General features: G+C 43.5%; 1 protein-coding gene across 3 annotated transcripts in view; it reads left to right on the forward strand.

Moving 5' to 3' along the window:
* The window catches only part of LOC125089879 (ATP-binding cassette sub-family C member 12), a 157,479-nt gene that overhangs the window by 91,352 nt on the left and 47,720 nt on the right, over positions 1–18,407 (forward strand). For 2 of the 3 annotated variants that reach the window (XM_047712351.1, XM_047712352.1), the window contains exons 2-10: positions 1,412–1,578; positions 4,599–4,754; positions 7,071–7,218; positions 7,507–7,740; positions 9,340–9,513; positions 9,972–10,119; positions 13,328–13,476; positions 15,882–15,989; positions 18,048–18,323. In XM_047712351.1, coding sequence (XP_047568307.1) covers positions 1,460–1,578; positions 4,599–4,754; positions 7,071–7,218; positions 7,507–7,740; positions 9,340–9,513; positions 9,972–10,119; positions 13,328–13,476; positions 15,882–15,989; positions 18,048–18,323 — 1,512 coding nt within the window. In that variant the 5' untranslated portion in view covers positions 1,412–1,459. Of the gene's footprint in view, positions 1–1,411; positions 1,579–2,663; positions 2,722–4,598; positions 4,755–7,070; positions 7,219–7,506; positions 7,741–9,339; positions 9,514–9,971; positions 10,120–13,327; positions 13,477–15,881; positions 15,990–18,047; positions 18,324–18,407 lie in introns of those variants that run through there. The other variant, XM_047712353.1, reaches the window with a different exon arrangement.

Consider the following 18,407-nt stretch of genomic DNA (forward strand, 5'->3'; position numbering starts at 1 on the left):
TCCTTAGTGATTTTCTAAGGCAGTATTTTTCAGGGACTCCTAGACTATGGCCAAGGAGGTCTGGAGCTAGTTCATGGACCACTTCAAGGCCCAGAGCCAGGAACAAGGTCTCTATGTCCATTACCTGATAAATGGGTGGGCAAGACTCCTCGGTTTCTTGGCATATGGTGCTGGATCCCACAGCTCCCAGAAGGATACTTTTATTGGTGAATAGATGCCAAATTGTTGTTGAGAGTAGGAGAGACACAAACAAAAGTTGTCTTATTCAGCCATGATGCTAGTGTCACTACCACATATATTCTTGAGTAAGTCCTTTCCCTTCTTTTGGTCTTCGTTTCCTCTTCTGTGTAATGAAGAGTTTGTAAAAGATTGAATCTGAGAACATTTCCAACTCTGTCATTTAATTGTCAGTCATTAAAACCTTGATGGGAATTGGTTTATTTGATGTTTCTAGCCATGAAAACTTCCTGAGAAAATTCATGGGAATGGCATCCCCATGTATGTGTGTGTATGTATACACACACACACACACACACGTGTATGTGTATGTATATATATACATACACATATACATATATTAGTGGTGAGGCCTCTGGTGGTAAATGACAAAAAACAACTTAAGATAATTTGGGTAAAAAGGGAGAATTCATCTCTAGCATATAGGGAGGAAGATGTTATGGAACCCTAGGGGAAGACTAGAGCTGGGGTTTCATTCAGGAAAGGACTGAAACCAAGAATAGGCAAACCTTCAAGGATTATTCTCTATTCATTAGGTTTAGGTGATTGGTGAATGGGGTGGTTGGTTTATGGACTGGACAGGCACTCCAAAAAGTGTTATCTCCACATAGATTGTTGGCTTTCCTTAGGGACAGTGGTCCGAGAAGTGGGGGGGGGGTGTGGGCTTGTCCAGATGTGCCCAGTCCTGAGAGGTAGTCTCATTTGAGGTCTCTAGCCCTTGGGTATAAGGCAATGTGGATGCACAAGAAGCAGGAAGAAAAAGAGGTGTGTGTGACAAACTTCACTCTGTGTGAAGCAAATTTGCGTGACAGCAAACATACCTTCCTGGAGCTCTTTTGTTGGTCTGGGATTCAGGGCTGGTCACAGATTAGCTCCCAACAGACAATCTAGGATAGGCTTTTTTGTCTTAGTCAACCCAAAATGGAAAAGAAGAGGCACAGAATGTCCTGGCTAATAAGGACACCTCAAAATGGAACTGAAGGATGTGGCAGGGATTCTGGCCACACCTCACCCTCCACCCCCACCTGACCCATAAATATAGAAAGCTAATTGGTGAAACTGTCAAGGGGTTGGAGCAAGGAAGTTGATCTGGGTAGAGTATGGGTGGAATGCCTGAACCCATTCCAGAGTGTCCTCATTTCTCAGTGACCTTCCTCATCTTTCTGCTACATAGTGAAAGTGTCCCTAGGCCAATAGGCCAGGGCTCCAGGCTGCCATCAGGATGGTGGGTGAAGGCCCCTACCTTATCTCAGATCTGGATCGGCGAGGCCAGCGGAGAACCTTTATAGAAAGATATGACTCCAGCCTAAAAACCATGATTCCGGTGAGACCCTATGCAAGGTAAGCCAGGAGGAGGATTGGATGGAGGGCCGGTGGAGAACCTCCAGAATTAGTTTCTAGCCTATCAGGAGAGTGGGTGCTGACCCTGCTCCCCATGCTGCTACTCTGTATTCTCTTGTCTTTGTGTCTTCCATCCATCCATCCATCCATCCATCCATCCATCCATCCATCTATCCATCCATTAGCCACTCCTGTTATCCTTTGCTGAGAGAACAATAGCGGTGTTTAAGGAAAGCTTTCACTGTGCCAGGATCTGTCCAAGTACTTTACAGACATGGTCTCATTTGCTCTTCCCAGCCGCCATGGAGGTATTATTATCTTTATCTGATGGGCGGGCAAATGAGGTACAGAGAAGTTAAGTAACTTGCTGAAAGTTCACCAGTAGCTTTTTTTCTGTAACACACAAACTTTCTAACCTTTAACACTTAGAAGGCTAAAACAATTGCCATTTAGTTAGCATACAACTTTATGGTTGGGCCAGCAACTTGGGCTGGGATTACGTGGGTGATTCATCTGGTCTTGAGTAGGCTTACTTATAAATCTTCTGGTCAGCAAGGTGGCTGCTGACTGGGGCAATAGGAACAAGTGGGCCATATGGGCTATCAATCCCCATCAGGGTATCCTGGGCTTGATCACTTAGTAGGAGAGCAGACTGCCAAAAGGATGAGTTGAAGCATATAGGGTTTCTTGAGATTCAAGTTCAGAACTGGCACACCATTTCTTTCACAGCATTCTATTGACCAAATTGAAGCACAAGTCAGCTCAGATTCTAGGAGTGGAGAAACAGACTAGACATACTGATGGAAGCAGTTGCAAGCTCACAATCCAAAGGGCTGTTATACAGATGGGGAGAGAGAATTAGGTCATGTATGAACTGCAGGATAGAAACACATGTAGCTTGACTTTCAAGCTCACATGCTTAACTCTAACATGATATGATGTGATATTATTAATATTATACTAGTCACAATATCATAAAATGCTGCCTTTTCTACGTGGAAAAGGCCCTATGTCCAGTCCTCTGAACATCAGAAGGCCAAGTGGCATCTCTGTAGTGAGGTGACACAGCATTGGCTCTCTTCTAGAATCTCTGGACCGAAGATGCACCTTGAGCCCTCTGAGGGGAGAGGTGAAGGTTGAAAGGTGAGGGAATAGGCTACCATAAGTAGCCCCAGGCAGGAAAGCGCTAACTACCCACTGTTTTGGCTGAGTTATAATTGTTTTGTGGAGAGACAATGTGGTGTAGAGCTTAAGAAAATGATGGGGACCTTGGAGTCAGCAAGCAGTGGGTTTGAATCATTGCTCTACCACTTATCAACTCTAAGATCTTGGCCAAGGACTTTAACTTCTCTGTGCCACTATGTTCTTGCCTATGAAATGGTGTCATTATTCCACACTTCTGTCCATTCCAATGATTTGTTGTAATGATTCTATGAAGTAATGTATGACTGTATCATAAAAGCCACCTTTTAGAAAGTTTTACTATGTGCCAGGTACATGGTACATTGTTAATATTCTCTTAGCTTGAGTTCTCCAAAAGCAGTCTGAGCTAAGAACTGGATGCAGGTAGCTCATTCAGGATGTGATCCCAGGAAGCAGGAGGGAGGATTTAGGGGAAGTGGGTCAGGGAAGGACAACATGGTGTCGTCAGTGTCACTGCTGTAGGAATAGGGACTGGATTCTACTAGGTCCTCTTGGGAAAGTGTACAATTTTCCATCCAAAGGATAGGAGGGTGCATTTGTCCATGGGCTCCTATATTCCCCATTTGTTAAGATTTGTCCCTGGAGGCATCAGTGCCCTGCAATTCTGGGCTGCACTTATATGCTCCTGAGAAGGCACTGAAACAGGTGGTGAAAAGGGGCATAGCTCACATTTAAGATGGGATGTTGTCAGCTTGAGCCAAGCATCTGTGACCCACGGCATCCTCGCAGCATCTGCTACAAGTATAAAGCTCTTACAGGGTCCAGAATATACTAATGGCTGAGTAATCAGTAGATATTACTCCATGTCTCTGACTTTATTCTGTATTAGGTGGTTAATTGGTTAATTTTTCAAGGGCAAAACCACGGTCTTTTCCTCCTTCATTACCTCTTCCTCTTCCTCTCTTTTCTTCTCTTCCTTTTCCTTGACTGTTTACTCTTTCTCCTCCTTTTCTTTTTACTTCTTTTTCCTCCTTTTCCTTCTGCTTCCTTCCATTTCTTTCTCCTCCTCCTTTCCCCTCCTCCACCCTCCTTTTTATATCTGCTAGCTGGTATTTATGTAGCCAGAGCACTTTAAATGCTTTAATTCATTCCATCCTCCTGATCTGCAGAACCATGAGTTTGCCTCCAGCATGTGCCTGCCTAGGTAGCCTCCCTGCTTCATCCCCATGGTGTCTGTCATGCCCTGCTCTGTACCTTCCCCATCCTCCTGGGAGCACAAGACATGCACCTCAGCCTCTGATAATCAGCTTCCAGGTCTTCATTTCCTTATGACAAATAGGTCAGGTGCCTTCGTTCTCATGGGTTGGTTGTGAAGTTTGAGCACTGGCTCACTAAAAAAATTCCATGGTGGGTAGCATTTATCAGTTCTTATGGCTTACCATGGCTGATTTCAATGCAATGTGATGTCACTGAATGCCAAGTTGGGAAGAGATGTGCATAGCACCCTGTTCCATTGTATTTCTACCATATAGATGCAACAGATTTATATACATATTAGCAAAATCTAGTAAAATAATTAAGAAGTGATGAGTTTCAAGTACTTACCTTTGTCCATAAGACAATTTACTTAAAATTAAGTAATTTTTAATACTGGCCATGTTTAGCAACTAACTTGCAAAACTCCTAAAAATCTTAAAATCAGTTATCACAGACTGATACGAGCGGGTCCCAGCACTCTCCATTGCTCAAATGGCTAATGGGTGGGAATCATGGCTTCTAAGTGTGGCTGTGGTTATTACTACAGTTAAGAGCTCAAGCTAGGGACTCAGGGCAATGACCTCTATGCCCTGGAACACAGAGTGTCTCATTTGTTTTAGGCTGGCACCCAACCCTGTGGATGATGCAGGACTGCTCTCCTTTGCTACATTTTCCTGGATCACACCAGTGATGGTTAGGGGCTACAAGCACACATTAACTGTGGATACCCTGCCCCCGCTGTCACCATATGACTCATCGGATACCAATGCCAAAAGGTACCAGGATTCTGTGGGTCACCTCAGGAGAGGAGCCCATCCTATGCAGGGGCCCATGTGCCCTTTGAGTGCTCTCCTTTCCTGGGTATGGAAGGACCTTGGGGGGTCCTTCCAAGGTCCAGGTCCTTGGGGGTCCTTTTTGATGGGTGCTCCCTGAAACATGAGTTGGGCTGACTGAATTTACTGACCCAGTCTCTGGGGAGGTGAGGACTGGGGAAAGATGGTGTGGAAAAAGGATGCTTGTGAGCTACAGCCCAAGGCTTAGGAGCATACTGGCTGGGTTATCGCTGATTTATAGAAGCACTACATCGGGATGAAGGCGGCCAGAATTTCACTTTGCACTGTGCTGGCTAGACCCACCTGGGCTGCTGCTGAGTGCAGCTCCAGGCATCATGTTTTGTTTTACTTTAAATATCATTATTGGGCTTTTATATTGTAAAATATGTTTAAGTTGAGTCAAATGAAACTGCCAATATTTGACAGTTTTGACTTGCAAAAAATGTAAATGTCATTGGTTCAACCTAATTCATATTAATTCTAAAAATGTTAAAGCAACAGACATTTAAGCCATGAGAGTATCCCTACTGTACTCTTGCTCTGCTACCCAGAGGTCAGCATTGTTAAACGTTTATGTTGATCTGTCCAGAATTTTTTCTACTCTAATTAAGCATACCCTGTTGTACCATCTTCTGTGGATCAGTACCTCTTCTTCCTCCCATTTACATGTCATTTTTTTTTCTTTAAATAAAGTGAAGTGTTATAGAATGGTTGACCATTTTGCTATTTTCAGTAAGCATTTATAAAGATTTTTCCATGTCAGCATAAGGATAAAGACATTAACTTCATTCTTTCTCCCAGCTGCTTTGATCTTTGAGGTTGTGATGAATCATAATGTCTTAAACAATGGGGAACTTCTCTAAGACTTTTTTGCACTTGTTTCTTTTGGGAGTCTTCTTATCTTTGGCCACATGTGGTAAAGTGCAAAGTATAGTCTGGAGTATGTGCTTAAAGGACTGGGAATGTTAATCATGGTCTTGCAATTGTTTCTACAGTTGTGCTTCCCCTCACCCATGTGTTGCAGATATCTCACTCAGTGGTAATTTCCCATATCTATAGTCCAGAGAAAGTTGCCAGAGAGAAGGAGCTGGACCAGTGCCTGTGGAGTATTGGATTTTCCTTCTACTTCTCTGGTCTGAACTTCTTTCTGTTTTTAATGTTTCCTTCTATCTACCCAACATCAACTTGGGTCCTCTTTTCTTCCATGCTATGCCTATTCCTAGGTGAGTTTATCCCCTGCAAAGACTCAACACCAAATACAACCTTTTAATAATATGCCACTTCAGTCCACGCCTCTCTTCCAGACTCTGAATTCATATGTCCTGCATCCAACTGGACAGCTGGACTTGTATGACTCATAAATATCTCGTATCTAAAGCTGCTTTCTTCTGGGCCCCAACCTGATGATGCTCTTCTCTTCTTCTTGACAAACTCCATTCACACAGTTGGTTGAGCCAGAAAATTGGGGTCCCTGATCCTCCCTCCCTTTTCTTTCACATCTAGTTCATCAACATGTCCTGTTGTGTCTGTCCATTCTTTCTCAAATGCATGTTCCTTAAATCCAGTGTCAAACCACCATCACTTCTTCCCTGGTTGTCAACAGTCTCCTGCTGTGGTCCCCCTGCTTTTGCCTTTGTTCCCCCTATAATCCACTATTCTCACACCAACCTGAATGTTCTTTTAGATATGTAAAATGATCTTATCACTTAGGCTTAAAAACCTGCAATGGCTTCCTTTGCTCCAGAAAATAAACTAAACTCCTTTCTGAGAACTATGAGGTCCATGGGATTTGCCTTTGCCTCTCCTCCCAGTGTCATGCCAGCCTATCTCCTCCTTCATCACACTCTTGTCACACTTGCCTTCTTTCAGATCTTTGAAATGGACTAACTCCTCCCTGTTCTGGGGAAGACTACTCTTGTCATTTTTCTGTTGCCTCTGTCTTTTTTTTTTTTTTTTTTTTTTAACTCAGAACTGGTATTGTGCCAGAGACGGGCAGTAGGAGCAGGAAATAAAGGCCTGGAAAGTGCCCAAGTACCAGGTACCAGCTGGTGCTTGTGCCGAGGCTCTGCCTTCCTGCCCCTCCTGTATCCCATCTGCCCTGGAAAGGAAGAAAAGAGAATCAGAGCTGCTTCTGTAGAGCGACCACGGCCAGGGATGAGGGTTGTGTTGAGCACCTTTGAGAGGTTTGTCCAGCCAAGTAGTTTCAAACAACAAATGGAAATGTAAGTCCCTTTCCTTCTTCCTGTTCTTTCATCACAGATTTCGAATCCTTTGGAATGAAGAGGTAGAAAGAGTGGGTCCTGAGCAAGCCTCTCTGGGCCGAGTAGTTTGGAAATTCCAGAGGACACGTGTTTTGATGGATATTGTGGCCAACATCCTGTGTGTGATCATGGCAGCCATAGGGCCGGTGAGTGGGGGTGGCCCTTCCTCTGCCTTGTCAAACAGGTCCCTAGACTGGCAAAGAATGTCATTAGTTACTTTCTCTACGAGCTGGTGGGTTTAGTACATTGTCATTATCTTTGAGCTCCTTGGGGGCAAATTTTCATAAAGCTAATCCTTGTCAAGCACAGCAGCCGCCACTGAAATTAATTAAAAAGTTTGCCTCATAAAGTCAGCTTGCCAACATTATCTGAGGCTTCCTATACAAACCTCAACCCCCAGTGGCCCTCTTCTCTCTCATTGTGCTGTTTTGCAGACGGTTCTCATTCACCAAATCCTCCAACATACCGAGAGCATTTCTAGGAATGTCTGGGCTGGCATTGGCCTGTGCATAGCCCTTTTTGCTACTGAGTTTACCAAAGTGCTCTTTTGGGCCCTTGCCTGGGCCATAAATTACCGCACTGCAATCCGGTTGAAGGTGGCTGTCTCCACTTTGGTTTTCGAAAACCTGGTGTCCTTCAAGATGCTGGCACACATCTCTGTTGGTGAGGTAAGCGGGTCCAGAGTTTCATTTTAGAAAATTAAATCCTGGCTTTTCTGAATATGAGTGAAATGTGCTTCCTGGATGGTGCATATGCCTTCTTTTTATTTGTCCAATGTCCTGCCCATTATATCCTATTTCCATGCTAAATGAGGTGAGGGAGACTCAAAACATCAGAGGAATTCAGTGAAAGGAGGGCTCCATTCAAGCTGGAGAATTTGGAAAAACTTTCTTGTTCCAGCTGACTTAGGGCTGGGGGATGACATCATTCAATGCCTTTGATTGTCAAAAGGGACACTGAGGCAGTAGGGGATACACCACAGGCATTTAAAAAAATGAGTGAGGAATTGATCCAGTAATTCTGATTGTGTAGAGTTTGGGGTGCCAAAGCCATAATAAAGACTATGCCTACTGGACTTCAGAACTTATATTTTCCCTTTCTCTCTTTCTTTCTCTCTTTCTTTCTTTCTTTCTTTCCTCCTTCCTTCTTTCCTTCCTCTCTCTCCCTCTCTCTCTCTCTCTTCTTCTCTTCTCTTCTGTTCTCTTCTCTTCGAGTAGGAGAAAGAGAGAGGGTCAGAGAGAGGGACAGACGGAGAGAGTGAATATTAAGCAGGCTCCACACCCAGTGTACAGCCTGACATGGGGCTCGATCTCACAACCCTTAGATCATGACTTGAGCCAAAAACAAGAGTTGGACACAACTGACTGAGCCGCCCAGGTGCCCTGAATTTATATTTTCTTAAGCCTTTGAACCTTACCAATAAAATCCTCACCATTTACACAATAAAATTTCCCTAGTCAGGGGAACTCCAGGTGGCATGAGGTAAGGGAGAAGATTTGCCTCTGTCTTACAGTTGCTCTTTCATTATGTCCAAAGCATCCTGTATCAGTTAAGATGAACTTGGTTGCATAGAACAAGAAAATATAAAGTAACAGTAGATTAAACAAGATGAATTTATTCCACATTTTGCAAAAGGAGTCTGGACGAGAACAATTCAGAGCTGGTACGGGGATTTCTGGATCTTCTTTTCTTTGTCACTATCCTAGTGCATGACTCCCATAATAGTTTAGGATGGATGCTGGAGGTCCAGTCATGCTAGTCATGTTTCAGATAGCTGGTAAAAGGAAGGAGAAAAGAATAAGGATATATGTCCTTTAAGTTGAGTTGGCTCCCTTTAAGAATGCATTTCCAAATTCCCATTTGACACTTTTGGCTCATATCTATCTCATTGTCCTTGACATAATCACATGGCCGTACTCTTTCCACAAAGAAGACTAAAAAATGTAGTTTTTTAACTGGGCACATTCGTGCTCTGAATAAAGCAGGAAGAAGGAGAGATAGATAAAGGGTAGGCAGCTAGCCGTTTCTCCAGCTTGCTCTTAGATGATAATATTTATTACTCTTTATGTCTTTCTTCATTGGGATTCTCAGTCCTAAAATACTGGCCTCTCCAAAATCAGATCAGCATGAGGGCCACAAAATTCATCATGTTTGTCCCTTGGCAATACCCCTCCCCCTTAAGGCAGTTTCTTCTCTCCTTCTCTTCTCACTTGAGGAGATGTTTGGGTGATGCTTCCAAAGCCTGATTCCATGTGCTTTCTTTCCAGGTGCTCAATATACTATCAAGTGATAGTTATTCCTTGTTTGAAGCTGCCTTGTTTTGTCCCTTGCCAGCCACCATCCCTATCCTAATGGCTGTTTGTGCAGTGTATGCTTTTTTCATTCTGGGCCCCACAGCCCTCATCGGGATATCTGTGTACATCGTATTCATCCCCATCCAGGTAATGGCAGGTCTTCACAACTGTAACCGCTGTATGCTTGCATTTTGCACACATGTTCTCACTGAATTGGATAGAAGGTTTCATTTCCAGGGCAGGAACCTGAAGCCTGTGCCCTCACTTCGTGTTCATGAATGTGCTTTCTTTTCTTGGCACAGTGTATTTTATTTTTAAGAACTTGAATTTGAATGCCCTGGGGGAGAAAGGTATGATTTCCAGTTTGTCAAAGTCCCCAACACTCTCTTTGCATCCTAATAACTCATGTATTTGTATCACCTGCTTGATCTCCAGTGTTGTCCCCTGGTTCACATCGGCTGCCACAACTCTAGGGAAGGATGGCTGAGAATCTTAGCCCAACTTCCCTTTGAACTTTTCCTGGCACTTATACTCTGATCCCTGGATTTTTAGGCCAACTGCAATTCAGCAATTCTCTCTGAACACTGTTTGTACCTTGATTTCAGATGTTTATGGCTAAGCTCAATTCAGCTTTCCGACGATCAGCAATTTCGGTGACAGACAAGCGAGTTCAGACAATGAATGAGTTTCTGACCTGCATAAAGCTGATTAAAATGTACGCCTGGGAAAAATCTTTTACCAATACCATTCAAGGTAGGATGTGCTGGTGCTTGAAGAACCACTTACTCTGTAGAATGTGCTCTTCCAAAGTGTTCTTAAGGTTCCTGGGGCCAGGCATTCCAGAAAGGGGGCTGTGGGGACCCCATTGAGCTGCTTTGCAGGCTTTTCAAAGGATTGCAGAAGTTTTAATAGACCCAGGCATCTGTTCTGGTGAACCCAAGTGCTCAACAGGTGAGAGACATAAGGTCTAGCCTTTATGAAGGCATGTGGATGTTGGTACTGACCAGTTACCTTTCACAAAAGTAATCCACTAAAACATTATAAAGAGAAGAGCTATCTCAAGATATTTCCTTGACTTAGAAGATGTATACACATACACAGGCACACACTTGCGCTTATGTATATATATCTCCTTGCCTGCAGCAACATCATCATGATTGGATGACCCCCTGATTTGACATTCCTTGCACAGATATGAGGACACATACATAGCTTTTTAAAAAAAGATGATATTAAACCATTACAATCAAATATAAATGCAAATCTAATTGCAGGAACATTTACATAATTGCTGACATAGACTCAGGTGGTTGGCCGGTTAATGATCTGAACCACTGTTACAATTGACTCTCTGGATCTACAATTACACTTTTAGATCAGCATGTAATTGGCCCTGAAGCTGGGTATGTGTTTTAGGGAGTGGTTTTAGAAAACTTGTTTCTGAGATTGCCCAAGGAAATGCTGCAGTTTGGGACACTGGCAACCCTTTGGAACATTCCTTGAAGACCCAGAAATACTTCCCTTACACCTTGAACTCACTTTAGCACAATGATTTGATTAAACTGGATTCCATTTGACTTAGTTCAATTTAATTCAACTCATTTTAATTTGAGTCAGTTTAACTCAATAAATATTTATCAGCTTCCTGCTATGTGCAAGGTCATGGGAGCTACATAGAATTCTAAGAGAAAGTGTTCCTGCTTCTAGGATGAAGGAACAATGAGTTAACTAAACTCACAGTAGCTATAAGTTTTTGGCTCTGCCTCTAGAATATGTCTGGAATCTGCTTCTCTTCGTTCTGCTGCCACCCTAGTGCAAGCCAATATTCTCTCCCTTTTGGAGTATGCAAAGAACTTCCAGATGCAACATTTGCTTTCTTCCCTCCCCCTAAAATCCATTATGTACTCAGAAACCACTGTGACCTTTGAAAAATGTCAGTCAGATCCTGTTCCTCCCTGCTGAAAAATCTTTAGTGGCTTCTTATCACACTTAGATTATTCCAATTTAGGACTTTTGATTTAAATCCAAAATCCTTGGGGCGCCTGGATGGCTCAGTGGGTTAAAGCCTCTGCTTTCAGCTCAGGTCATGATCTCAGGGTATTGGGATCGAGCCCCGCATCGGGCTCTTTGCTTAGTGGGGAGCCTGCAACCCCCTCCCTCTCTGCCTGCCTCTCTGCCTACTTGTGACCTCTGTCAAATAAATAAATAAAGTCTTTAAAAAAATAATAAATCCAAATTCCTTTCTATGGCCTGTTGGATCCAACATGATCTGACCCCTGAAGACCTCTCTGATCTCATCACATCTTGTCCTAACCCTTGATAACTTGCTTGGGCCATGAGAACCTTCTGTCTTTTTTTAGAACAACATCCAGGCTCATTCATACCTGAGGATCTTTGCAGTTGTTGTTCTCTCTGCCTGAAGAAGTGCTCTTGTGCTAGATTTTGATGGTGACTTTGGGACTCCTCTCAATGTCGCTGACTCAAAGAGGCCTTCTTGACTATAGTTCTAAGCAGGCCCATTCTCTACCAATTCCTTTTAATCACTTCATCTTGTTCATTTCTTTCATATCGCCCAACAAATTAGTAATGACAGGATTTGTTTGTTTATTTCTTTATTGCCTGTCTCCCCAGTGGAAAGAGAGCTGAGACTCTGTTGACTCTTATGCTGTCCAACACCAAGCGTAGCACCTGGTCAATAGTAGACATCAGGTTAAAATTTGTTGAATGAGTGAACATAGGAATTAACTGTAGGATGAAATGGGGAAAATGTCACAAAGGAAATGGAGAGAAGCTCCAGGAGGGTGAGGGGGTGAGCACATCCCATTGGAGAGATCAGGAGAAGCGTCATGGCAAAAGTGGCATTTTAGAAAGGCCTTGAATGATAGCAAGGATTCAGACATAGACAGAACTGGGGAAGACCCCTAGCAGGAACAAAGGCCTAGAGGTAGATATGTGAGGATGTGCTTGGGAACAGGGAAGTGGGTGGTATCCCAGAGGTAAAGGGCATGTGGACAGCAAAACTTCGGACTGTAGTAGAACTGGTTTCCAACTGTGCCATGACCAATTAAAAAGCAAGTTACTTAACCTGTGATGGCTTTTCTGTCCTGCCAGAGGGCATAATAATAGCTCCTCCCTTGTCACACAGTGATGAGAGTGATCAAATGAGAACATTATGCAGTGCTCAGCTGAGTACTCAGTAAGAATGGTGATGGCCCCATGATGCCAGTGTGAAAGGGTTTTTTGTGGAAGAGGCTAGAATTGGAGTTAAGAACTTTAAACACCAGGAGAAGGAGGCTTGAATTTAACTTGTGAGCAATGCAGAGGCATGGACCCCATCTGGACTCATGAAAGGGAGAAATGCTCTTGGGCTTTGGTAGTTGTTCCTGAGACACAGGACAGGAACCCCGATCTGGCAGTCTCCAGGCTTGGCACATGTGTTTTATTTGGTTTCTATAGTATTTAGAAACTTTCCAATCAGTTCCCAACATTTGCAAGGAGAAGGATGTCCCACAAAATTCCAGATCCCAGTCTTCGGAATAGCTAAAGGTCTGGTGACCCTGGGCTGCCCTGCATTGAGAGGTTGTGGCCCCTTTCACTGAGGCATGTGGTCCCCATTTTGCTACACTCCACACCTTCCCTCTGGTCTTACTCTCTGCCCACTGCCTTCATTTACATCACTTGCCTAGCTCCTGTAGGCATCCATGTGTAGGACTTCCTGACACAGAATCAGGATTGGAAAAGACCCCAGAAACCATCCAATATGGCAGCTGACATGCACCGAATTCCCAGTTTGTGCCCAGGACTTTCTGTGCTTCCTCTAGTTTAAACTCCACAATAGGAATCCTAAATTCTCTTTTAGAGAATCTCTTTTAGAGATCCTCTTTTAGGAGGATCAGGTAGGGGTAGATACATTTCTTAGTGCTGCAAAATAAATCCATCATGGACTGTTCTCTATTTACAGATATGAGGAAGCGGGAAAGGAAATTACTGGAAAAAGCTGGATTTGTCCAAAGTGGAAACTCAGCCCTGACCCCCATTGCATCCACAATAGCCATTGTATTGACATTCACCTGCCACATCCTCCTCAAACGCAGGCTCACTGCCCCGGTGGTAAGAACCATCTCCAGAACTGGCCTCCTTCACACTGTAGCACTGACAAGTGCCAGGTGGGAAGCGTCTCCCTGCCTGCAGAGGCCCGGGACTGGACTGGCACAGAATACCCAATCCTGGAAGGGCCAGAATTCTATCTTGACTTTTAAAAACAAGTCCTTGGGCTGCGGTGAGCCCAGGATAGCCCAACAGTGACTTTTGTTCAGTCTACGTCAGTGCAGGAGTAGTGGTTAATGTTGGAACACAATTTGACATTTGGAAAACAAAACTGGAATCAGACAAGCACTTGGCTGCCTTATTCACAATTATTCCTACGCTTTATAAGAAGGGAGGCTTATGAGAGTTCTCTTGGTGGGAGGAGTCGTAGGTACTGGGAGATGCAAGGGTCAGAATCCCCCTTTTCAAAATCCTACCTCTGGCACTTTACCATGACAGAGGCAATTCATTGAATCTCTCTTGCTTGGTTTCATTATCTACAAATGGGGTTATAATAGTCCCTGTGGTTGTGAGGACTGAAGGAGTTCTATAAAAGAAGGCATGTGGAACAGCGCCTGGTACGTTGTAAATGCTGTGTAAGTGTTTGTTGTTCTTATTAGCCTGATGCTCACCCAGGCCAGGCGATTTTGGGCTGGAAGCCTCCGAGGGAGAATTAGAATGAATGTGAGATGCTCAGGTTTTTTTTTTTATAAGGGGGTCTGTGCACTCAAAGGTAAAGAAACTCTGGGCTAGATGGGAAAAAGCTGCTGGCTGAAATAAACAACTGAGTTATTAAACCCAGTATCTGAAGGGTAAGTGAATAGAGGAAGGGCAATAAAAACAAGAAAAAGAGAGAGAGAGAGAGAACAAAATAAGCAAGTGGGGTCACAACGCAATAGTTGCACCAAAAATCACAGATTTTGAGGGGAAGGGGGATGTGTGAGAAGGCAGGATGCTCTTGCTGAGGGGGCATCTGTTATGGCGCTGTCAGTCCTAGAACCTCCCTGTGTTTCTTGTGATGTGCTTTTTGTTTTCTTGGGTTCTTCACACACAGTTTACTCACACACTCTGGGGGCTTGAATTCAGCCATGAACCCAAAGCCAGAATGATGGCAATGACATACCAAAGCCTCAACAGAATGCTTTCCAGTTATTGTGACTGTGTTCTATGATCCCAAACAATGACAAAGGATTCTTTCCCCAGCAATACATCAAGCAAATTTAAAACCAAATTGAGTGCATGTGGTTAATATTTTCTAAACTGATGATTTAGAAGAAATGTAGGCCAAGAACAAATTCTCCCAAATGCAAGGCACATATTTCTTCAGATTCAGAATCCTTTGTCTTCTCTGTCAGGGCCACATCAGTAGGAGGTCAGCCCCCAGGTGCTGGCTCACATCAGGCTGTGTCAACCAAGGCCTGGGTTTTCTGAGCCAAGATAGTGCTTGGGGACTTAGGGGAGCTGAGTTCTCTCTGGGGATGGATTTGGGACCAGATGTGATAAAGACAGCATTCTACATTGTCCCCTTACAGAACTACTGAGGATTAGTTGAAGCCCAGGGCTCTGTCCATGGGGCCCATACAACAGCAGGAAGGATCACTCTGGATTTGTTGATGGAAGTTGTGTTATTAATTTCTTAAATGGGTGGTTAGGGAGAAGTTGCTAATTACAAATTGGACAGATGAGAAGATGAAATCTGAGAGATGAGATCATGCACCCGTGGGGCACAGATGGAGTGAGGAAACTTATCTTCATTGAAGCTGTATGATGTTAACCACCTACGAGGCAGGGCTCAGTGAGAAAGGTCCCAGTAAGGAGGGGAGGTGATTTTTTGGGAATGGCAGTTGAACAGAGGCTTTCAAATTTGTCTCAGACGTCTGGTGAGGGTGTGGAGGCCAGACCCCAGGTGCAGGAGAACCAGAAGTCACTCTCCACCCGCAAGCATGGGCCAATTGGTTCTTCCAGAAAACTTCTGCCTTCATTTTGGGGCTGAATATGGTACGGATAAGGACACTCTAGATGTGAAGGGCCAGAGGCCTCTGAAGAAACTGGAAAAAGAGGATAACTTAGGACAATCCATGGGGTTTTGAGTGAATGGTCTAGGCCTTGTAAAGATGTAGATGGAGACTTCCAAACACATTCATTTAGAGGACTTCCTTGGACATTATCCTCTCTGTACTGACAGAGACAAGGGATAAATCTCCCACCATTCTGATGAAAATCCAGAGCAAAAGAGATTAAGATATTGTTATCCCTAATTTGCCAGCTCATGTTTTGTGAGCCATGAAATGGGAAAAAAAAATGTTCCTGTAAGAACTCCAACTGTGCCATTATTTTTCATCTCAACAAATATAATTCCCATAGATACAATGATTCAGAGCCAAGGCAACATCTCATCCTAAACCCTATACTTCTCTTTTGTTCTTCAGGTGTTTAGTGTGATTGCCATGTTTAATGTAATGAAGTTTTCAATTGCAATCTTGCCTTTCTCTGTCAAAGCAATGGCCGAAGCCAATGTCTCTCTGAAGAGAATGAAGGTATAACTAATGCTGGGTGAGTAGGGAAGAGAGATCTCATTTTTAGGTGGGAAAATTCTCAGATATGGGGAAGCTGTGTCAGTCCATTGGAGAGCTGAGTCACTGGTTTGAAGAACATTGGGAGAAGACCCTGCATTCAGAGTTGGATCAATAAATGTGCATCAAAAGATATATAAGGAGAGCTTTATAAGGTGGTCTGCCTTTTTAGTAAAAATGAAATAGAATCTCCATACATGGAGATGATGTTCCTGAACCTCTTTTTCCAAGCTATAAATCTTAAGTTGTCCCAGGAATGGGGCTAAGTTTGCACTGAGCCATCCTCCTCCCCTTTACCTTCCTGGTTTGTCCTATGATGGGTGTGGTGATAGTAGTGATAAAGAGGGTGGTGGGGCACCACATTTATACATTTAGTTACTTTATTCATTCATTCAGTCAGTCAGTCATCGGAGATCTACTGTGTCCTTCCTATATATAAGGCATTGTGGTAAATGAAAATAAGAGGAAGAGAGAGCCTTTACTCTCAAGAGCCTTCCAGTCTAGTGTAGGACCAGGTATCCCAGGAATTGATGTACGCACTAAGGATACATGACTTGTGAAAAGGGTGTATAAACTGGTTTTGAAGTTCAGGCAAGGGAAGGAAAAGGAGGAGGTGTTCCAGACGTGTGTGAATTAATTGAATAATTTTTTTTTCACTCAGGCCAGCAATCTGGAAGTCATCTTAGGCATCTGAGGTGCTTGTATCCATCCCTCTTCTCCCTTACTATCTACATTCAACTAATCAAGAGCCCTGTTGGGTCACCTTCTGCTCACTGTATTTCCTCAATTTTAAGAGTGCTATTTGTAAGATTGGGTTGGAAGGTGGCACTGTTGACTCATCACTTCTTGAACAAAACAGAAGCATGAACACCATCACATTGATGGTATATATTATTATACATATGTCTTAGATGTCTTAGGCTAGAGGAATAATGCTATTTCTTGACTTCTCAACTTTTCTTCTGTCCCTACTGCCATCATGTTCGTTCAAGACCTTATCATCTCTCCTCTGAATCATCACAGTGACTTATGAACCTATCTTCTTTTTCCCTTGTTGTTCTCCTTAAATCCATACCACACTCAGCCCCCAGAGAGCTATTAAAATAGTGGTCTGACCACTGATATTCACCTGCTTGAAATCCTTGAGTCTTTGTTCTCTCTAGGACTGAGACTGAGCGCCTTCCATCAGCAGGTCCTTAGTTATGTCTCCACCTGATTTCCTATACCCTTCCTATCTTGAGCTCTGTCATAACCCTGAATTGGTTGTTTCATGCCCTCACCCCAATAAACTGTGGTGTTGCATGCTTCCTTGTCTTTACTATGCAATGTACTCTGTTAAAAAGTTTCCATCTCCTCTTCCCTCCCTCATCTTTGCCTGTACAGCACCTATACAGATTCAGCTTTGGCTCAAATACATGGCCTTCAGGATGGGGAGTAGAGTTCCCTTCTCTGGAAGTTACAGTGTTTTGTTCTTGTTGCATTTCCCTGAAATGTCTAATTATGTTCCCATCTTCCCGCAGACAGTAATCTCTTCAAGGCCAGGAATCTTGTCTTATTCATAATGGTATTTCCGCTGTTTACCCCAGAATGGCAGAGGGTAGGCACTTGGCAAATGTTTTATTAAACTGAGCTGAGTGGGAACTTAGGAAGAAGACACAGTAGAGGCTGAGCATGTGACCTTGGTTTCATAAGCATCAGTGCCAGGTAATGAAGCCCACCATCCAAAGCTGGCAAAAACTTATTACCTTGGGCATGAAGAAGAAATGTACCTGATATTAGCATTCTCCAATGTGGGTGACCCACATAGACCTTGTGGTTAAAGAAACATCTGTCCTAGATAGCATGAGCTAGTAGACTATTTCTGCTGCAGCTTCTCGTAGGGGAAATATCTTCAGGATAACTTCTCTGAATGTCTTAAGTAAAATTGCCAAGATTATGATTTTGGGTCATCAGAAGATATATTGGGATGGTTCTTGCAAATGGATAATGTCTGCCCAGTTAATTTTGTCTCTTTAATCTTAGAAAATTCTCATAGATAAAAGCCCCCCATCTTACATCACCCAACCAGAAGACCCAGATACTGTCTTGCTTTTAGCAAATGCCACCTTGACATGGGATCAAGAAACAAGCTTAAAAAGTGACCTAAGGAAAGTGCAGAACCAAAATCATTGTCTCAAGAAACAGAGGCCAGAGGCCTACAGTTTGAGTTCATCAGCCCACAGAGTTCCTGGCCCAGAGGAGCAAAGTGGTAGCTCCCCAAAATTAGTTCTGCACAATATAAACTTTGCGGTGAGAAAGGTGAGTATGTGTTCTACAGGTGTGGCTTCCATCTTTCCTCCTTGTATCTCACAGCTGTGGTCTTATCAAGGCCTAACATAATTC

The sequence above is a fragment of the Lutra lutra genome, chromosome 17, assembly GCF_902655055.1.
Source record: "Lutra lutra chromosome 17, mLutLut1.2, whole genome shotgun sequence".
NCBI lineage: Eukaryota > Metazoa > Chordata > Mammalia > Carnivora > Mustelidae > Lutra > Lutra lutra.